The sequence below is a fragment of the Macaca thibetana genome, chromosome 7 (genome assembly GCF_024542745.1).
Source record: "Macaca thibetana thibetana isolate TM-01 chromosome 7, ASM2454274v1, whole genome shotgun sequence".
Classification (NCBI taxonomy): Eukaryota; Metazoa; Chordata; class Mammalia; order Primates; family Cercopithecidae; genus Macaca; species Macaca thibetana.
Window position 1 is genome coordinate 17,532,381 of NC_065584.1, and position 22,996 is coordinate 17,555,376.

The window sequence follows — 22,996 nt, forward strand, 5'->3', positions numbered from 1 at the left end:
ATTAAATTTCCATGTGAGCTTTGGAGGAAACAAACACTGAAACCACAGCAGACCCATATTTCACACCATGTATAAAAATTAACTCAAAACGGATGAGCAACCTGAATGTAAGAGCAAAAATATAAAACCCTTAGAAGAAAACATAAGTATAAATCTTCATGACCTTAAATTAGGTAATGGTTTCTTATAATATGACACTAAAAGCATAAGCAACAAAAGGAAAAATAGAACTTTATCCAATAAATTGGACTTTATCAAAATTTAAAGCTTTGGTGCTTCAAAGAACATCAAGAAGATAGTGAAAAGACAACCCACAGAAGGGGAGAAATCTTTGCAAATCATATATCAGTTAATGGACTTGAATCTAGAATATATAAAGCACTTTCATAACTCAGCAATAAAAGGACAAATAACCCAATTAAAAGATAGGCAAAGAATCTGAACAGACCTTTCTTTTAAGTTAGTATACAAATGGTCAATAAACATACAAAAAGATGCTCAGTATCATTTGTCATTAGAGAAATGCAAATCAAAACCACAATATGATACTGTTTCACATCCAAAGAGAGACAGTAAAAGTGCTGGAGAGGGTGTGGAGAAATTGGAACCCTTGTACACTGTTGGCGGGAATATACAGTGTTATAGCCATTTTGGAAGTTTGTCCAAAGATAAAGAATAGAGTTACTACATGACCTAGCAATTCCAAACCTATATGCTCAAGAGAAATGAAACATATGTCCACACAGAAAACTTGTGCTCTGTAGACATACGTTTTTATAAACTTATTCGACATTGTATGGTATTATTCATAGTAGCTAAAAAGTGGAAACAATGTAAATGTCCATCAACTGATTAACTGATAAATAAAATGTGGTACATCCATGTAGCAGAATATTATCTGGCAACAAAATAAAATGAATAAAATGAATAAAATAAAATAAATAAAATGTGGTACATCCATGTAGCAGAATATTATCTGGCAACAAAAAGGAGCATACATGCTACAACATGGCTCACCTGAAAACATGCTAAGTGAAAGAAGTCAGTCACAAAAGACCACATGTTGTATGATTCCATTTATATGAAATGTCCAGAATAGGCAGATCTATAGAAAGTAGATTGTTGGTTGCCTAAGGCTGGAGGGGAGAGTGTCTTAGTTCACTAGGTGTTGCTATAACACAATACCTGAGACCAGATAATTAATAAAGAAAAGAGGAGGCCAGGTACAGTGGCTCATGCCTGTAATCCCAGCACTTTGGGAGGCCGACATAGGCAGATCATCTGAGGTCAGGAGTTCAAGACCAGCCTGGCCACTATGATAAAACCCTGTCTCTACTTAAAAAAAAAAAAAAAAATAGCTGGGTGTAGTGGCACGCACCTACAGTTCCAGCTACTGGGGAGGCTGAAGCAGGAGAATCACTTAAACTCAGGAAGCAGAGGTTGCAGTGAGCTGAGATCATGCCACTGCACTCGAGGTTGGGCAACAAAGCCAGACTCTGTCTTGAAAAGAAAACAGGTTTATTTAGCTCATGGTTTTGCAGGCTGGGAAGTTCAAGGTTGAGCAACTGAATCTAGTGGCTTCTGGCGAGAGCTTCATGTTGCATCAAAATACGGTGGGGAAATGGAAAGGAAAGCAGGCAAAATATGAGAGGCAACCTCCCTTGGTAACAATCCACTCTCACTGGAACTAATCCATTTCTGAGAGAACGAACCCAGTCTCGAGAGAAAGACATTAAGGATCTTAATGTCCTATTCTTTCCTTCAAGGCACCACCTCCCAACACTGCCACACTGGGGACCAAGCCTCAACATGAGTTATCGTGTGGATAAACCATATTCGAACCATAACAGGGGGCAAACGCTAAAGGGTATGATGTTTCGTTTTTCAGAACTTGAAATGTCCTAAAGTTGATGGTGGTGATGGTTGCAAAACTCTGTAAATATGCTAAAAACCATGGAATCGTACACCTTAAATAGATGAATTTTATGGTATATGAATTATACATTGATAAAGCTGTTAAAAAAGAACCATCAGCAGGTATAAAAAATGAATTTGCAAAAAATACACAAAGAACCACATATATGTGTGAAGGAACTCATGTGTGTGTGCTTGGACTTACATGATTGTGGATGAGAAAACAATTCTGGAAAGATCCACATCCAACTCTTGGAGTTGGTTATTTCTTGGAGAGTAGGATGGGGGGGCAAAGGGAGACTGGTTTTTTACTTTAAATACATTGGAATGATTTGAAAATGCATCCAAATGCATACATATTAAGAATTTTTCATGGAAAAAGGATTTTTTAAAAGAAAACCCACCTTGCAGTTAATAATCGAAGTTAAAGTTTGGAGAGAGAGGACCACACACTCAAAATCTTCTGTTTCCAAATTTTGCCTTTGGCCTAGAACTTCCCAACTAATGGAAATCACTACATATTTTCAATTTCTGAAACCTGGACTTGGCTTAGTCCTCTCTTTGGTCCCAGTGCTCAGCACTGAGCCCTTCGCAGTGCCTGAAAGGCTCTCAGAAAGAAGAGAACCAGAGAGACTCTTCTTCTGGCAGATTCTCATCCTTTGGTTCCCTTTAGGGCAGTCATTCTCCCCCAGGGGGCATTTGGAGAGAGTTTTGGTTGTCACAACTAAGGACACACTATCAAGGGTGGTGCTAAGCACCCTACAATTGACAGGACTGCCCCACAACCGAGGACACTCTGGTCCAAAATGCCAGTTGTGTTGAAGTGGAGAAACCCTGCTCTAGGGTCACAGACATTTTTTACGGAAATGGACATGGGCGGCTTAGCTATTTAGGGCTTTCTCTTAGCCCTGGGGAATCCAAAACAGGTGATGCCAGACAGTCTGGGGTGAGGAGTATCCTAACCGGGAACCCTGGGACTGGGGATACAAAGAAGAAAGAGAAAAAACAATACTGAGTTTCATTACTGTTGCTGTTGTTAAAAGGATGATGGCTGCAAACATAAAAGCAAGTCTGAAAACCTGGTATTCCTGATCCCATCCTCCTAAGACACTAACAATAAAAACATTTTTTTTTTTTTTGACATCTGGAACCTCCAGTCCTAACCTCTCTCCTGAGCTTCAGAGTTCTTTTTTTCCCCAATTGTTTGTTTATTTATTTATTTGGGATGGAGTCTCACTCTGTCACCCAGGCTGGAGTGCGATGGTGCGATTTCGGCTCACTGCAACCTGTGCCTCCTGGGTTCAAGCGATTCTCCTGCCTCAGCCTCCCAAGTAGCTGGGATTACAGGTGCCCGCCACCATGCCCGGCTAATTTTTTTGTATTTTTAGTAGAAACGGAGTTTCACCATATTGGCCAGGCTGGTCTCGAACCCCTGACCTCAGGTGATCCGCCTGCCTCAGCCTCCCAAAGTGCTGGGATTACAGGTGTGAGCCACCACACCTGGCCTTCAATTGTTTATTGAATGTCTCCATTCCAAGGTCCCAAAGGCTCCCTAAATTCAATACCTTCGAAACTCAACTTGGGATCCCTCCAGCCGTCCTCACTTTGGTATCCCATTTTGACGACAACAGCATTGTCCACCAAGTTACTGTCACTAGTGTGTGTCCAGGGACAACGCTTCCTCCTCCTCTCCCTCATCTACGAAGAGTCTTCTGCTTTGGGACCTGTTTCCTTCTCCACTTTCAGTTGTGTGCCTCCCAGCACACCTGCTCCCTGCTCACACCGGAGGTGGACGTGTGACCTTGACCTCACTCATTAAGTGTGTGTCATGAAAACACGGCCCAGGCAGGGCCTGCTCAGCTCTTCTCAGGGGCTCCGGGAGCCAGGATCTTTTTCTTTCTGAGTTCCTGGGCACTGCTTTCTGACACATTACTAGCTGGAATAAAGACTTCATTTCTTAGCTATTCCTGCAGCCATGTGACAAAGTTCTGGTCAATGAAATATAAGGAGAAGTAACTGGAATTTCTGGCAAGCCCCTTATAGTAGACACTATTTGTGCCCCATCCAGATTCCTCGAAACCCCTTGAGCCTTGTGAGTGCATCTCCCAGTTGTTGCAGGCTCTGCTGCTAATGGCTCACACTTGTGACTGCACACAGCTGAGACCTGGGTGGTGTAGGCCCCTCTACCCCACCAGCCACAGCCAATGATTGGCTGGTGTGGGAGTATAAAAACCCAGTCCCTTTGCTTCCAGGTGGGCCAAATTTTAACGTGTAATTTATGCTCCATAAAATAACCTCTTGTTTGATTTTTCCCTTTTCTCGTCCTCAATTCCCTCACACTCCTACTAGTTTTTTTCTGGGAGCACTTCCTTGATAAATCATTTCCTCCCAAATCCTTGGCCCAGAGTCTGTTTCTTACAGAAACTGACCAAAGACAGTGCCTCAAAAGGGAAGGGACACCCCCTCCCTCTCCCTTTCCTCCATCCTACTACCTAGCATGTCGATGTGATGGCCAGCACACCAGCAGCCATGTTGAACCTGAGAACTAGGGTTATACCACTCAGCTAAAGAGGCTTGACTCCTGGTTGACTTTGTGCAGTCCCCACAGCAACTCTGAATTGCCTACGTGCAGTACCTGTAGGGGAGACCTCTTCTATAGGATAGAGTAACACCTCGTGTGCTTCTACTACTTTTCAGGGCTTTGTAACATTGAAGGCAAACAAAATTCCTAAGCAATATGCTTCCTTAACGGCTGTGTGGACTTGGGAAAGTTACTCACTCTTTTGAGCCTGACTTTCTCTAACTCATAGGATTGTTGAAAGAATGAGCAGGTCATGATCTCTTCCCAAACAGCCCTTAGGCCCCATGTCCTCCAGGAAAAATGTTCTTACTTAATTGAAGGAGTGATGATTGCTACTTCATCAGTTCCGGGAGCTCAGTCTTCATCCATCAGCCTGTGAAATCGGCTCACCTGTTGCTGAGTACTCAGCACTACATCCCTGTGTATTCAAAGCATGCCTTGCCCTGCCCGCCCTTTCTCCCTCCCTTCCTCCCTCCCTCTCTCTCTCTTTCTTTCTTTTCTTTCTTTCTCCCTCTCTCTTCCTCCCTTCCTTCTTTCTACACAACTACATCGCTGTGTATTCAAAGCATGCCTTTTATTCTTTCTTTTTCTTTCTTTCCCTTCTTTCTCCTTCCTTCCTTCCCTCCTTCCTCTCTCTCTGTTTTTGTTTTTGTTTTTTTTTTTTTGAGACTGTGTCTTGCTCTGTCAGCCAGGCTGGAGTGCAATGGCATGATCTTGGTTCACTGAAACCTCTGCCTCCTGGATGGCATGACCTTGGCTCACTGAAACCTCCACCTCCTGGGTTCAAGCTATTCTCCTGTTTCAGCCTCCCGAGTATTTGGGATTATAGGCGTGCGCCACCACGCCTGGCTGATTTTTGTATTTTTAGTGGAGGTCAGGTTTCGCCATGTTGGCCAGGCTGGTCTCGAACTCCTGACTTTAGGTGATCCGCCCACCTCGGCCTCCCAAAGTGCTGGGATTACAAGCTTGAGCCACTGCGCCCGGCCCTTTTATACATTTCTTTATACAGCTGCTGTTATTGGGTCACAGTCTGTTAAAGAAACTAAGTCCTCTCAAAATACGGTAGGTTGAGAAATAGTATAGCATGTCTCTATTCCAAATATTAAATATATAACATCTGGAGCCAAAAGGATCAGGAGCTAGAAGGAACAAGACAGGCCTTACTGAGGAAAATGATAAATGTGGCCTACGTTCAGTTTTTAGATTTTGAGCCCTAAAAAAGGGTTCATGATTCTGTTGGGAATGGGATGGCTTACAGTAAACAAGTAGAGAAATTGAAAGGGGAGGAACCCCACAAGTGAGCAAGATTTAATGAAGAAAATCCATGTTAAGAGAGAAGAGAGAGATAACAATAAGGTACTATCAATAACTATCACGTGATAATGAAAAAGACGGCAGCAGAAGAATAGCAAAGAGGAATGCCAGGCCAGTGCCTGACACACAGTAGGCTGCTGAAATAGTATCTGCTGAAAGCACTGTCAGTGGACGGCCATCAGACAATGGAGAAAAAGTGAGCTGGAAGACACATGGAGAATCAAACCCATAATATCAAAGTAAGCAAATAGGTGAAAACAAAGCAAAAGTACCTAGTAGACTTTTAAAAACATGAATACCCAACTTGAGAATAATAAGTAGGACAAGATAAAAATGCAGGGATTCTCTGAACTATCATTAAGGAAACATTTGAAGAAAAATTCCCAGGATTGGCCAGGCATGGTGGCTCACGCCTATAATCCCAGCACTTTGGGAGGGTGAGGCAGGCGGATCACCTGAGGCCAGGAGTTCGAGACCAGCCTGGCCAACATGGTGAAACCCTGTCTATACTAAAAATACAAAAAATTAGCCGGGCGAGGTGGTAGGTGCCTGTAATCCCAGCTACTTAATAGGCTGAGGCAGGAAAATTGCTTGAACCCGGGAGGCGGAGGCTGCAGTGAGCAGAGATTGTGCCATTGCACTCCAGCCTGGGCAACAAGAGAGAAACTTCATCTAAAAAAAAAAAAAAAAAAATTCCCCAGATTAGAAAAACAATTGATCAAGACATTAACTGCTCAGAGAACCTTCCAAAACAATTCCAGAAAGAAAGACGCTCAGACAATATTTTCTTTTTCCAGGAGGTACACTGTTAGTTGTCTACACAATATTGTTGCTACACAATATTGACTTCCTTCTGCCTCAATAAAGAAACCCTAGCTGCATTTGAGATAGCAATGAGCTCACGTGCAGATGGGGATTGGGGGACAATCTGACATGGTTTGCACCAATGAGTTGTTGGAGTTTTCCCAGAAAGTTCTTTTCAGCTGGCACATACCTTTTACCTCTTTCCTTCCCTCTTCCTGTCTTGATAGTGCTTACAATTTCTGTTTTATGAGCAAAAGAGAGACAGAGCCACCATCTAAACCTGGCAGAACAGAGAGACAGAAGGTTCTGGGACTCTGGTGGCCTTGTAGGACTATTATATCAGCCCTGGATCACAGACCTCTGAACTTCTTGCTATATGAGAAAAATAAATTTCTGTCTGTTTAAATCACTGCTATTTCCTACTACATGCAGCCGAATGCAACCTGCAGTCAATATGCCTGTCATTTTGAAGAAGCAGTACTACAGGGAACAAAAAGGAACAATACTACTTTGAGACCTAAGTACCAATAAAAGTGGCTGCAGAGTTGGGAGTAAGAAGAGCACCAGACAGAAAGCACAGAAGAAACAGGTAACAAATATGGTTGTTATTTCCTCTTTCCTCCAACTCCACTAAGTATTAAACGGGGCATCATTTTCAGACCACACAGGAAAAGTCATTCTCTCAAAGGTTAATTATTTTGCCTTTACTTTCTGTTTGAAGGCACAAGCAAAGCTTGAGGAGAGAAAATGGGGTTTAAGTGAATGATGAACCAAAGCCTTAAGGTCCAGAGGCATGAGAAGAACAAAACTAGAGAGAGAGATGGGGAGAACAAAAAAGAGAAGTCTAGGCCTGGCGTAGAGGCTCATGCCTGTAATCCCAGCACTTTAGGAGGCCAAGGTGGATCCCTGAGATCAAGAGTTCAAGACCAGTCTGGGCAACACGGGGAAAAACCATCTCTATGGGGGGAAAAAAAAAAAAAAATTAGCCGGGCCTGGTGGTGCGCACCTGTAATCCCAGCTACTCAGGAGGCTGAGGCAGGAGAATCGCTGGAACCTGGGAGGTGGAGGTTGCAGTGAGCCAAAATTGCGCCACTGCACTCCAGCCTGGGCGACAGAGCCAGACTCCGTTTCAAAAAAAGAAAAGTCCATAAATCACTAGAGGGGTTAAAGAGGTCATAAGCTCTCAGTTAAAAGATGTGATGATACAAGGTAGATTCCAAGATGTAAAAATGTCATTTAAAAAAGCATTTCCAGGGAACAAGATACAACAAGGACCTGGGAGGCAAGGAGGTTGTAGGAAATGGGTTGAACCCCAAGCTGAAAGATTCTGTATCACCAATAAACCGAGGTCTCAATTTTATTTATAAACATAAAAAATAGTGGTAGAAATGGTTTTTATCCTGAGATAGTTTAGATATGATTTCATTCTGATCATATTTAAATGACAAAAAGAACATCTAAGCCATCACAATAAAAATACAGAATTGAAAACAGACTTAAAAGGATAAGACAAGTATAGGATGAAGGAGGATAATACCAGTGAAACCAAATATTAAGTACATCAAATTTTCCTACAAAGATAAAATAAAATTTAAAAATATAAAATTAAAAAAATATATAAAAATGTGTTAACAGGTTAATTTAAAACAAAAATTACTAAAGATTACAACTAAACAGATGGTCTAAAATCTGCAAGTGTCTGCTAATATGATACAGAAATTTAATCATATCTCAGTTTAAAAATAGGTATTAGCATATAAAGCATTTAGAGGTAAAAGTAATACTATTATAATGAAATAGTAATAAAAATTATGCAAGTGATAAAAGCAATAGCACTGAATTTATATGCCCAGAAACATACAATGAAATGTCATTTTGGATGTGTTTTCTGTTTGGGGGTGGTTGTGGATAATGTTTCCTCCAGGTCCAAAATTCAGTAACATAAGAGAAAAACCAACTGAAATACATAGATACAACAGGATATATAGAAACAACAAATAAAAAGGAGAAATCTGCAAAATGCATATTCTCAAATCATTATAGAATAATTTTAGAAATAAGTCAAAGCATCACTATATAGTCAACCTCACAAAACCTTTTTTTTGTTTTTTGAGACAGAGTCTCGCTCTGTTGCCCAGGCTGGAGTGCAGTGGCACGATCTTGGCTCACTGCAAGCTCCACCTCCCGGGTTCATGCCATTCTCCTGCCTCAGCCTCCCAAGTAGCTGGGACTACAGGCGCCCACCACCTCCCGAGTACCTGGGACTACAGGCGCCCGCCACGACGCCCAACTAATTTTTTTGTATTTTTAGTAGAGAGGGGGTTTCACTGTGTTAGCCAGGATGGTCTTGATCTCCTGACCTCATGATCCGCCTGCCTCGGCCTCCCAAAGTGCTGGGATTACAGGTGTGAGCCACCGCGCCCAGCCTCACAAAACCTTTTTAAAAGCAATCATTTAAAATAACATTTGAGATGAGTTAAAGAGCTGAACAGAGAATGGATAAGAATCTTTATCTCAACCATGGAGGGGACCTGCATTTATGAAAAGCTATAGAAAAAAATGCTGCTGCTCAAAATGAGTGTATTTGGCTCTATAAAAATCTTTTCTACATACCAAAAAATTTAAGCCAATCAAAAAGTGGCTAAACAGGATAAATATTTTAGACATATAAATATATCAAGTTCTTCTGCTCTGAAACAATCAAATAAATACAAACTTGAGGCAAGGCGTGGTGGCTCATGCCTGTAATCCCCGCACCTTGGGAGGCTGAGGCGGGCGGATCACGAGGTCAGGAGTTCAAGACCAGCCTGGCCAATATGGTGACACCTCGTTTCTACCAAAAATACAAAACTTTGCCGGGTGTCGTGGTGCGCACCTGTAGTTACAGCTACTCGGGAGGCTGAGGCGGAAGAATCGCTTGAACCTGGGGAGGCAGAGGTTGTAGTGAGCCGAAATCACGCCACTGCACTACAGCCTGGGCTCCGTCCCCCCTCCAAAAAAAAAAAAAAAAAAAAAACACACACACACACACACACACACAAAAAACAAAAAAAGTGGCTCACACCTGTAATCCCAGCAGTTTGGGTGGCCGAGGTGGGCGGATCACCTGAGGTCAGCAGTTTGAGACCAGCCTGGCCAACATGGTAAAATCCCATCCCTATTTTGTAATAATAGAAAAATTAGCTGGGCGTGGTGGCGGGCGCCAGTAATCCCAGCTACTCCGGAGGCTGAGGCAAGAGAATTGCTTGAACCCAGGAGGCAGAGGTTGCAATGAGCCGCGATCACGCCACTGTACTCCAGCCTGGGTGACAAGAGTGAAACTCTCTCCAGAAAAACAAAACAAAACAAAACAAACAAAAAAACCCCACAACAACTTGAGGGGTCCTCTTGGCCCTTGAAGCAGCCCTTAAAATACCATGAACCCCATGGCTCCGTGGACCACAGTTTGAAAACCATAGTCCTGGTTGATCTTCAGGGCTAACGCCTTGTGATCTTCATCAGCTGCTTAAAAGGAGGGAAGACCCAGGCCAGGCGCGGTGGCTCAAGCCTGTAATCCCAGCGCTTTGGGAGGCCGGGACGGGCGGATCACGAGGTCAAGAGATCGAGACCATCCTGGCTAACACGGTGAAACCCCGTCTCTGCTACAAAAATACGAAAAAACTAGCCGGGCCAGGTGGCGGGCGCCTGTAGTCCCAGCTACTCAGGAGGCTGAGGCAGGAGAATGGCGTAAACCCGGGAGGCGGAGCTTGCAGTGAGCTGAGATCCGGCCACTGCACTCCAGCCTGGGCGACAGAGCGAGACTCCGTCTCAAAAAAAAAAAAAAAAAAAAAAAAGGAGGGAAGACCCAAGACACAGAGAACCTTGGTGCCAACATGACAAGAGCTAACAGGCAAAGTCAGGAAGTGATTTCTGGGATCAAATATGTCTGAACTGGAGGTGAAAGTCCTGGGGGCGGGCACCCGTCCTCATGGTGATGGGAGAGAGGTTGCAGCTTTGAGACGACTGCCGACTGCCGGTGGGAGGCAGAAGTCTCTGTTTACATGGACTCCTGGGCGGTAGGCAGCACGCTACCCAAATCTCACACCCGTGGTAGCACACACATCATCAGCCTCCGCTGGGCTTCTGCTAACCAGACCACTTCTGTCTTCTTAGACTATCCCAGGTCACCTAAGGGCCACCACACTATAAAAGAGACCATACACGGTCACTTTAACTGGCGATTCTTCCCACAACACGGACCCCAAAGGAAGAAAAGGTAAAGAAGTGGTGGTTCAGAGTGTAAGGTTTGAAGGGAGATGCCACACTGCTTCCAGCTGGGTGGCTTCAGACGGAGCACAGAAGCTCTCGGAGCCTCGGGATCCTTGTCGGCAACATGAGAATATTAATAGTACCGACCTTATGGGGTTGTTGTTACAACTAAACGTACACAAAGATGTGCATTGTATTTAACATTGTGTGTGTGAAGTCCAAAATTTCATACCTTTATTATATGCAATAGTAAAAAAAAAAAAAAATCACATATAACCCCCAAGTCCAACTATTTGAGGATAGTTAAACCATTCTGCATTCACATAAACACGTGGAATTCTTGAGAAAGTGTATAGGAAATAATGTGAAAAAGCTAATAGTCCACACATACTTATAGATTTCAATAACTATGTGTAGTCGCAGAAATTAGAAGAGTTTAAGTGAGTGTAACTGCCCTTAGTTTCTTTTAGAAATAAGTGCATGCAAGGTTCACTCTCTGTGAAAAAGCGTCCTTTAAGTGAACTATAAAAAGCAAGCTCTGCTACACTCAAGAGCGATGCTATGCGCTTCCTGTCCTTCTCCCTCCCAAAGATAAGGAAGCCCAGAGCTCGTGATCATCAAAGCTTCAACTGAGGGACTCAACCCCTCAGACCTGTCTGGCCAGCACAATGCTGTTTCAAAGTGAGAATCTGAATGCCTGTGTTGGGGCTGCTCTCTCCAGGGTACAAGACCCTACTGCTCCCTAATGTCCTACCACATGTTACACTCATTTACATTCACGCTCTGACCCCTGAGTTCACGGATTACAGTGTTTCCCTTTCAAGGAGAGGTGATCAGTTGAGAGACACAGGACAGCTGATTAGAGAATGGGAAAAATAAACCCCTGAGCACCTAATTAGGCTTATAAAGATGGCTCTCTGGCCAAAGGAAGATGCAGTAGGTGTGCTGAAGGTCCTGGTAAAATATCTGGCAATTCACATGAGCTGAACCGAAAGAGGCAGAAGGCTGGAGGATGAAGGGAGGGCCGTGTTATGACAGAGGTGCCTCCTGATGAGGTGATTCTCCCACTGTCCTCAGCAGGACCCCGTGCTTCTGGGTCTGAATGCAGAAATGTCCTCCTCGAATGGCTGAGATGTTCCCCAGGTGTAAAGTCATTAATGTCCTAGTGATCACCATCTTCCCCTATTCTTCTCTCTTCTTTTTTTTTTTTTTTTTTTGAGACAGATTCTCACTCTGTCACCCAGGCTGGAGTGTGGTGGTGCGATCTTGGCTCACTTCAACCTTCCAGGTTCAAGTGATTCTCCTGCCTCAGCCTCCCGAGTCGCTGGGACTACAGGCGTGCACCACCACGCCCAGCTAATTTTTTGTATTTTTAGTAGAGACAGGGTTTTACCATGTTGGCCAGGATGGTCTTGATCTCCTGACCTCGTGAGCTGCCCACCTTGGCCTCCCAATTCTCTCCTTCCTTCTAAGGGGAAAAGACTGTTACTTGCTGGTCAACTGCCAGGACTGTCCTTTACTATGGGGAGTCCAGGAAATATGCTGAGAGAAAGCTAAATGATGTTGCAGACGTGAAGTCAATCCTGATAACAGGGACCAGGGAGAGATGTGGGGAGATGGGACCAGGAGGGACAGAAAGACAGGGCTGATGGTTGGGAGAAACTTGGTGAGGAGTTTAGGCATAAGAGGTTCCAGAACTCCTTTGAGATAGATATGAGAGCCTGGGAGAGGAGAAAAGGAAGAAGTTTCCTTTACGTTATAAATTGGAGACTCTTTAAGGTTCTTTTAAGATACAAGCAGAAATCAAATTTATTTTTCATTACTTTTGGCTAACACACCGTGCTTCTTTCAAAAGAAGACAGCTTCTTGAACAGGACCCCAAGGAGCCCAAGGATTATTTGGGTTAACACTCAAACCAAACCCATCTCTCCTTCATAGACAAAGGGACAGGGGGAAAGAGAGAACTGGATGGAATTTAGGATAAAAGAAAAGGAAGCCATTCTATTTTATAATATAAACAAGAATTTCTAATGCAACAGGCTAAGATGAGCATATGTGAATACTAAATGCTGGGCAATGGAGAGTGAGGGCTATGTCCTGCAACACAGCTCTAACTTCCAGATACTGAAACGTTCCCAGCAGGAAACAAATAATTGAACAAATCCAGGATTCTCAGAATGGATGATCTGAGCTTCCCCATGAAATTTTAGAAGCTGGAAGAGGTATGGCCCTCTCACCCTACCTCGAGTGGAGGTAAGATCTCACCAGCTACCCTTCCTGTCTCCTCATTCCCCATGACCACACATTGCTCCTCAGCTGCAATTCCAAAATGCACCTGCCACTGTTCGCATGAAACAATACATTAAAGTGCTTTAAAAGTCACTGCTATAACTGGAAACGGAGAGTAGTTGCAAAAAAAAATACCAAACAAAAGCTTGCATTCTTATGGAATCTGGATGGACAAAGATTGAAGCACGAAGACAATGGGAGAAAGCACAAGGAAAGGACTGAAATACGAAAACTGAATTGAAATGAAAAACATTTCTCTATCTAAGTAATAAATAAGAAATTATAGACATTGAACAGAGAACAAAGAATGAAAAATATGACACATTTAGTCTTTATACAGGGTCGAAATCCTTAAACTATAAAGCACACAGGTACACTTTAATTAACATGGCATCCCCCTTGCTCCCAGCAGAAAAATGAGGGGAGAATTAGTTGATTCAGAGAAGATGAACTATAAGTATTTTTAATAAACATTTTGAATCAACTTTAATAGAAATCAAAGAGATATTAATTATAAGAAGATTCATTTTTGCCTAATTACAACAATCTGCTCATGTTATAATGGTTATATAGAAAGTAACGAGATACAAAATACATTTCAGTGATTTTAAGATACACCTTTCCCCCAAATTTTAATCTCTCTGAAATCAAGATGCATCCCACAACAGGTAGCATGTCAGAATTTAATTGGCAGTGTTTCTTTCTTGATGGTATGTAAAATAATGATGCATCTTAGATTTTTAAAATAGCACTTTAGGTTCAATATAATTTGTATAATATGATTCCCCAGCCTATTTACAGTGTTTGTTGTTGGTAGAATTATGGATGATTTCTACTTGTTTTATACTTTCCCATATATTTCCAGTCTTCCAAAACTAATATATATTCATCACTAGACACTGAACAAAACAAAACTTGGTTCTAATTCTAACTCTGCCACTTTATAGTTGTGTGGTCTTAAGCAAGAGATTTATGCTGTCTGCACCTCAGTTTCCTTACGTGCAAAATGGAATTAGTAATAACTTCCCCGCCTATCCCGTAAGGTTTGTGCACAAATGCTTTGTAATGTGTGAAGTGCTCAATGTATGATTTAAATCTGGACTCATGCATAACATCCATTAATGTATATCATCAATGCATTTGGGGGATATTTTTATTCTTTCTGAACGCTTCATCTTCTCTGATGTCAGTTTATAACTTTGTACTATAAAATAGTGATTTCCAATATTTTATTGTTTGGACTTGATATACTTAGATTTCAAAAGCTCTTTCCCCAGCCTTGTTCCCATGAGAAAAGAAAAAAGAAAAAAGAAGATTCCCAAAGCAATATTCAGTTTGGCACCACATGGATTTACACACTGACCAGGGCCAACCACACACCTACCAGTTGAGCCCCAGAATCCCATGGGGGCCTTGTAGAGTACGGCCATGCAGAGCCAATCATGGGTCACACCCCTGGCCAGAAAAGGGCATCTGCATAATTATTTCTGTTTAATAAAAATGAATAGGGCTGGGTGCAGTGGCTCACTCCTATAATCCCAGCACTTTGAGGGGCCGAGGTGGGCAGATCACGAGGTCAGGAGCTTGAGACCAGCCTGACCAACATGGTGAAACCCCATCTCTACTAGAAATACAAAAATTAGCCGGATGTGGTGGCAGGCGCCTGTAATCCCAGCTACTCAGGAGGCTGAGGCAGGAGAATCGCCTGGATCTGGGAGGCAGAGGTTGCAGTGAGCCAAGATCACGCCATTGCACTCCAGCCTGGGTGACACAGCGAAACTCTGTCTCAAAAAAAAAAAAAAAAAGAATAAAAACTGTTGTTGAGAATCTAGTCACATATGAGGCACGGCTGAGCCTCTCCGTCTGAGCATCTCAGGTCCTCATGAACCGAGTCATCTTCTCAGCCTGAGCCCGGCGCATCCCTGCATCTGGATGGTGTGTAATGAACCTGCCCTCAGCGCACTTGACTTCCAGCTGGCAAGGAGGTCATAAGACAGCAGGTGAGCTCACCTCCTCACCATACCTGCCTGGCCACTGGTTTGTCTGTGTTCTAAAGCATGGGAGGGCTTGTCCTAGTCAGCAACATCACAGCACGAACGACCCCCTCTAGACTCTAGATTTCTCAAACTTCAATGTGCCCAGGACTCACCTGGATGTCTTATTAAAGCATAGACTTTGATTTTGTTGGTCTGGGGTTGACCTGAGACTCTGCATTTCTTTTCTTTTCTTTTTTTTTTTTCTGTTTGAGACAAGGTCTTGCCCTATTGCCCAGGCTGGAGTGCAGTGGCACAATCATGGCTCATTGCAGCCTCAGCCTCAACCTCAACCTCCTGGGCTCAAGCAATCCTCCCACCTCAGCCTGCCAAGTAGCTGGGACTACAGGCCTGCATCACCACACCTGGCTAATTTTTTCTATTTTTTTGTAGAGATCAGGTTTCGTCATGTTGGCCAGGCTGGTTTCGAACTCCTGGCCTCAAGCAATCCACCCACTTCTCCCTCCCAAAGTGCTGGGATTACAGGCATGAGCCACTGCGCCAGGCCCAATACATCCTTTTTAGACTGGAAGAAACATTTCTTCTGCAGCTTGCCACGAAGGGACTGGGGTAATGTTTCCCTGACCCCTTGAAGTAGGGTGTGGTGGTTCTGTGAATTGATTTGGCCAATGACATGGGAGTGGAGGGGACCTGTGCTACTTCCAGGTGGTGGCAGCCATTTGATCATTGGTAGTCGACTCTTCAGCCCTTTCTTCCCCTTCCAGAGCAATCCTGGAAGCATGTGCTGAGGAAGAGGAGCCAAGAGACGGAAGAGGCCTGAAGCGCTGGGGCAACACAGAGACGACCGCCCTGTGGCATCACCAGCGCCCATAGTAAACTTGGTGTGGGTACGAAGTACACTTTTATTACATTAAGCTACTGAGATTTTGGGAGTAGCTTGTTACTGCAGCAAAACCTAAGCCTCCCCTGACTCTGTCAAATGCAGAGTACCGCAAACCCTTTGGGGACAGAAGCTAGCTATAGATACACCAGCAAATGTGGGGACAAATTCCTAACAAAAGCTGGTTTCAGAGAAAAGATATTCACAGAAGATCATTTACCAGACAAATTGTTATTCTACTTCTCTGAGTACTTTAAATGTATTCCCGTTTCATGTATGATCTCTAGCCTTTTTCAGAATCAACATTTCTGAACTGTGTTTTAATACTCTGCCCTGAGGTTTTCTTTACTCCAGTCAAATATACTTATTTGTCATTTTAACCATTTAAAAGTGTACAATTCAATAGCATTAAATGTATTTGCAATGTTGTATAACCATCACCACTGTCTATACCCAAAATGTTTTCAGCATCCCAAACTGAAAGCACCCATTAAACAATAACTCCCGCTTCTGGCCTTCCCTCAGCCCCAGTAACCTCTATTTTAATTTATCTCTATGAATGTGCCTATTCTAGATACCTCATATAAGTGGAATCATATGATAGTTGTCCTTCTGTGTCTGGCTTATTTTACTAAGCATAATTATTTTCAAGGTCCACCTATGTTATAACATATATCAATATTTCATTCCTTTTTTTTTTTTTTTTTGAGATGGAGTCTTGCTCTGTCACCCAGGCTGGAGTGCAGTGGAGCGATCTCGGCTCACTGCACCCTCCGCCTTCCGGGTTCCAGCGATTCTCCTGCCTCAGCCTCCAGAGTAGCTGGGACTACAGGCGTGAACCACCACACCTGGCTAACTTTTATACTTTGAGTAGAGACAAGGTTTCACCATATTGGCCAGGCTGGTCTCGAACTCCTGACCTTGTGATCCATCTGCCTTGGTCTCCCAAAGTGTTGGGATTACAGGCATAAGCCACTGTGCCTGGCCAATTTCATTCCTTTTTTTTGGCTGAATCATATTCCATTGTATGTAGCCCACATTTGGTTTATTCATTCATCTGTCGATGGACACTTGGGTTGTTTGGATATTGTGAATAATGTTGCTATGAACACTGGTACACAAATATCTGTTTGAATCTCTACTGTTGATTTTTTTGGGGGGGAAATATACCTAGAAATTGAATTGCTGGGTCATAAAGTAGTTCTAGGTTTAACCTTTAGGGAAACTGGCAAACTGTTTTCCACTCTAAGCTTTGACTTTCAAGTCAAAGGTCTCAATTAGGTAACAGTGACATGAAATCCTCAATTGCATTTTCCAGGAAAATATTATTTGTGAATATCATCTGTTATCCTATACAATGTCTCCTATATATAATCCCGAGGAGAAAACACTTTTGAGAATTAGGTACTGGGGCCAGGCGTGGTGGCTCACGCCGGTAATCTCAGCACTTTGGGAGGCTGAGGTGGGTGGATCACTTCAGGCCAGAATTTCAAGACCAGCCCGGCCAACATGGTGAAGCCCTATCTCTACTAAAAATATAAAAATTAGCTGGGCATGATGGCTTGTGCCTGTAATCCCAGCTACTTGGGAGGCCAAGGCAGGAGAATACTTTGAACCTGGGAGGCATGGAAGTTGCAGTGAGCCAAGCTCATGCCACTGCACTCCACCCTGGGCAACAGAGTGAGACTCCCTAAAAAAAAAAGTGGCTCACACCTGTAATCCCAGCATTTGGGAGGCTGAGGCAGGAGGATCACTTGAGGTCAAGAGTTTGAGGCCAGCCTGGCCAACACGTCAAAGCCCATCTCTATTAAAAAAAAAAGAGGTTAGCCGGGTATGGTGGTGCACACCTGTAATCCCAGCGACTTGGGAGGCTGAGGCAGAGGAATCACTTGAACCGAGAGGGCAGGGGTTACAATGAACCAATTTGTGCCACTACACTCCAGCCTGGGTGACAGCAAGACTCTGTGTCAAAAAAAAAGGAGAATTAGGTACTGGGAAAGGTTTATGTTTCCTCCTTTCTGATACTAAGAATTCTAACATGGGTCATGACTGTCTGCCATGAAGCCTGAAACCACATCCGAAGCTTGAACAGTCACTGCTGGTTCTCTCCCTTCCATGGGATTCCCCACCATTCCTTGGGATCTTGTTATCATTTCCTGGCATACTGGCCTGAGTTCCAACAGCAGAGCCTGTCTTTGCCTGAAGGCTACCCTTGCACTGTCCACAGAAGAAAATAAGGCCGGAAGTACCTGGGACTTACATCCCTGTGCTCCTTCCTCGTCCTCCCCAGACAGCTTTTTAACCAATTCCTGACAGGTGTAGGTGTGTAAATATCCCAGCTTTCTTGCGTGGGATATCTGGGTCAGGAACTTTGCATTGCTTCCAAGCTTCCACTTGGGATTAGGTACCAGTTGCCCACTATGGCGCCTGACTTACCAGCATACCCTGGATTAACTTACTTTCCTTCCTTGATTCACTTTCTCTTGTACCTACGTGTATCCCTTGCTCCTCCCAATAAACTGCTGGCACTCAAATTCTTGGCTCAAGGTCTGCTTCTGAGGGAACCCAAACTAAGACAAAGTTCCTTTCTAGCAACTTCATAGCTCTGCTTGCATTCCATATTTCTGTTCTTCTTTTCCCTCGTTCTGAAGTTTTATTTATATTTTATGATTATTTTACTGTATACTTTGTCTGCTACCTCAAAGTCTTTGCAGAATAAAGCATGGTGGAATTAATTTTTAGAAGAAAAACACCATCATGTAATGTTACCATAAAAATGCAAGATATAAGTGGTTTATAGAATATAATTCTAATTTTTAAAAATGCATATGTGTATGAGTATATGCAGAGGAAAAAGGAGACTAGAAGAAAATGGACCAAAACATTAACAATGGTTAATCTGGATGATATGACTGCATATAACTTGATTTTTTCTTCTTTATATTTTATTTTACAAAAAACCTGAACCTTCAGTTTTTTCATCTATAACGGAGGATTGCTATGTCTACCTCGTGGAGTTGTGTTGGCTGAAATGAAGTGTGAATGTAACACAGCAATGAGCTGCATTGCACATTCACGTAATAATCATACAGTACGTGCCTAAAATGGGCCTGATAAAGGTTAGCCCGTGCTGTTATTACAACAATTAGTGAAACAATTTAAAAGGAAATGCTACAAATGAGAAATAAAAATCAGCCCACACTTACATAATGTTTTTTACCTTTTAACACGCATGCACTTACATGAACTTATTGTCCCTCACAAGAACCCTGTGCCAGGGGCAGGCTTAGGTGGAGGGAGGGAGCAGGGGCAGGCAGGACTAATATTCACCAAATAGCTGATGTGTCAGATACCAAGGTGGGCACTCTGTAGATGCCTCAGATGAGAAAAGGATGGGGCTCGGAATAGTTAAGAGGCTTGCCCAAGATACAAAGGCACGATGAAAAGCTCCCACTCCAGACTCTTTGTCCAGGTTTCTTTCCACTCCTCCATGCCACATTGTCATATTCGTATCACCAAAGCCCATGTTCCTAGATGGCCACCTACCCATGCCACTCTCAGTTCCTGCTACATGGATGCACCTGTCTATCTACACACATGCTCTGCTCCTTCCTGCCTCTGTGCCCACTGGGAGCACAAAGAGATGGTTTTTGATGGTGGTGGGGAAGAGTCAGCCCTCAAATCTCCCATCAAAACCATCCCAAGTAACCATTCAATCTAAAAAAATCCTGTACTTGCTATGCAAACACAGTAGAGTCAAGGTCACTTCCAAAATGACACCTCCTAATCAGTTTGTTCATCCCAAGTCTTGCCTATGCGGAGATTCTGGAACTGTCTTCTGAGACATGGGAGGTGATGTGAGGAGGGGCTTTTGGGCTTTTGTCTGCTTAGAGTCCAGCAGAGAATGCGGGCTCGGGGGGAGAAGCATGGGGATGTTATTCCTCCTCCACCAATCTTGGGCCCGTTCTGGTCTGCTGAGAGTTTTCCTGCCTGATACCTAGTTATGGTGGTGCCATCACGGCCTGCTGATGGGCAGCGCCATCTGGGATGGGATGGGGGCTGGGAACCAGGCACTTCAGATACAACCTGTGTGTCCCTCATCATGCTGGTCCTCTGCCTCGCCTGCTATGCATCAGCTGAAGCCCTGAATTCCCGGACTAGCCCTGGGAAGTCTTTCTTGATGAATCTAACCTGAAGCCAATCTCTTTTGTCTTTTGTGCTGCTTCTCCTGGCAGAATGTCTATGTAGCACAGCCATGTGTGGGAGCCTCAAGGAGGTTCAACTTCTCTCCCCACCTCACTAGCGAGCTCTTCTAGAGCGCACAGGGGCAGTAGCTACAGAGCGCTCAGCACATGCACCCTGGGCTGTTTGCAGCTGCCAGCCTTTTTTGCAGCTTGGAGGCCACTGCCTCTCCATCTAACTTTTCCAAGCTCCCTCCCCTGCTCCAGGTCTCTTTTTGCCTCCCTCAGAATTTATTTCTACAGCATCTTCCCCAACCCCCATTAATCACTTGATTATTCTTCAAGGATGAACAATCTTTATGGGTGTGGCGCAAAGACTCCCCTAAATCATTTTCCTTCTGCTGGGAAATAAACACAACTGATTGTAGCTGTGCTACATCTTTGCTAAAAACTTCTCAATGGCTCCCAGGTGCCTCTAGATAAGTTCCAGCTCCTCAGTCTGTCAGTGAAGGTCCTACCCCCACCTCCATCCCATTAGTCAGCAGACCTTCCTAGTCTTCCTTCCACCGCTCCAACCAGCTCATGGGACCCCTGAGTGCGACTCTCTCCTGCTCCAGGGTGCAACGCGCTTTCAGTTCCCAAACCCAAGTTATGCCTAACACGAACTGATTCAGGCCAAAGGTCACTTCCCTGGTTCTTCCTGGTGGGAGATTTTCCATCCTTTGAACCGTCATTGGCACTTTGGCTTCCTCACTTCCAGTCTGGTGTTCTGATTTTTTCTCGGTGTGAAGTCGAGGGCAGAATGTTTTAAAACCTGCACTTCCCCTCTAACTGACTCAGTAAATGTTCAGTTTCCTGTCCCTATCTGTAAAAGCTTTCCTCCCCATGAACTCAAGCCCTGTCTCCTTCATGAGACTGAAAATCTCCCAGAGCAGAGCGTCTCCAACTTAAGGATCATTCCAATCCTTTGGGGACTTTGTTAACAGGCAGATTCTGACTCAGCAGGTCTGCAGAGGGGACTGAGACCGCATTTCTAACAAGCTGCCAGGTGACGCTGAAGCTGCCGGTGCCTGGACCACATTAGAGCAGCGGGGAGGCAATACCACCTGTTGATCAGGCTACAGCTCATGTCAGTGCAGTCGGGCTGGGTGCCCAGATGGATGAATGAAAGGCTGAGAGGGTCGGTCCTGCCCCCTCCCCCCGAGAGGAAGTGGAGGCCGCCCGGAGGTTGTCAGCGAGTCCGGCCAGCACACTTACCTATGGTGGACACGACGGTGCCCACGAAGTAGAAGGCGCCGGTGAAGTCCCAACGCGGGCGGACGTTGTCCACGCGGATGCCGGCCCGAGTGGCCTCCTCGTAGTGGCGGAGGAAGCCGCGCAGCTCGTCGCGGCTCAGGTTGTGGCCGCGGCTGAAGTTGGCCAGGCGCTCTTCCCAGCGCTGCTTGGCCTGGCGCTCGTGCGCCAGCTCCAGCGCGGAGAAGACGGCGGCGCCGCCCAGCAGGTAGAGCACGATGAGCGCGGCCAGCAGCAGAAAGCGCGCGTTGTCCTCGTTCAGGTGGCCCGGGCCCCAGCTGAAACCTCGACCGGCCATGGCCGGGCCCCCAGGGGCAGCCCCCAGGGGCGCCAGCGGAGTCTCGCCCTCCCCCGGGAAATAAGGGCCCCGGCGCTCAGCCGGCTCCCAGGCGCCCCACCGCCGACTCGCCCATGACCGCCGGGAGCTCCCGCAGGCCGCGAGGCTCCCCCGGCCGCCGCCTCGGTAGCTCCTGCGGCGCCAGCTCCCCACGTCCTCCTTGACGCCTAGTTTCAAATCCGCTTTGTCGCCGCCGTTCCCCTCCACTCCCCCCGCTCTCTTCGGGGTTCTCCTTAACGCCGAAGGTCCCGGGGAGCGGGCGCAGAGTCCACGTCTGCTTGGCGCTGGGTTGCGGACGCCGTTTCCATCCCTGCTCCCTGTCTGGCTTAGGTAGGGGAGGGGGCGTGGCGCGTCTTCAGGGCAAGCTCGAGCGAAGTCGAGTTTCCGCCGAAGAGAAGGTCGAGGGGGTCCGGAGGTCGGTGGGTAAGCAGAGCCACTGGGTCCTGGTTCCTTTGACTATCGCTTCTCAGGCCACCGACGGCTAAGACGCGGGCGTCAGTCTGCTGGCTTTGTAGGTGCCTCCCCAGGTAGACCGACGGTGGTGCGTCCTAGTTGTGGTCGTGGTGTCGCACTGAGCCTGTGGCCTCCCGAGTCACCGAATCGGCTGCTGGGGCTTAGGGATGGAGCGGGTCCAGGGTGGGCGCAAGGAGAGAGGGGCTGTACTGAGCGGCGTCCGCGGGCTCCGACCTCCCGCCGGGCCCCAACGCTGCGCATCCGTTGCGCGGACAGGCTGGAGAGAGGAGACCAGAAAGGGAGGTTGGAACAGGGAGCGAAGGAAGTTAGGGGCATCTCCCCCGGGCAGCCGGCCTCGCCTTGCCCATGCCAGAGCACCCTTGGTCTCTGGATCCTGCGCGGGGGCGTCCTCTGCGCCTACTAGTGGGCTCCGCCCGGACCAAGCCCGCACTGCGAGCCAGCCCCGCTTCCAGAGAGGAGGCCAAAGACTGGGGGCTGTAAGGGCCCCGCGGCCAGGAGACCTTGACCTTGGAGAGTTCCATCTCTTCCACCCGGGCTTGGCAGCTTAGTGCGTTCCAGAGTTTTGCCTGGACGCGGGGTCCGCGCAGAAGGCATCCCCCACCTCACGCACAACATCAGCATGCTCTCCAGCAAACCGCCAGGGCCCCCTCCCCGAAACCCCGCCTTGCAGGGGGCGCTGGCGCCGCT

General features: G+C 45.6%; 2 protein-coding genes across 2 annotated transcripts in view; both read right to left on the minus strand.

Moving 5' to 3' along the window:
- PSMC1 (proteasome 26S subunit, ATPase 1) overlaps positions 1-22,996 on the minus strand; it is a 1,015,066-nt gene that overhangs the window by 177,199 nt on the left and 814,871 nt on the right. The window lies entirely within an intron of this gene.
- Positions 1-22,996, minus strand: part of KCNK13 (potassium two pore domain channel subfamily K member 13) — a 125,898-nt gene that overhangs the window by 102,762 nt on the left and 140 nt on the right. Inside the window, exon 2 of the mRNA XM_050799146.1 lies at positions 21,463-22,565. Coding sequence (XP_050655103.1) covers positions 21,463-21,796 — 334 coding nt within the window. The 5' untranslated portion in view covers positions 21,797-22,565. The remainder of the gene's footprint in view (positions 1-21,462; positions 22,566-22,996) is intronic.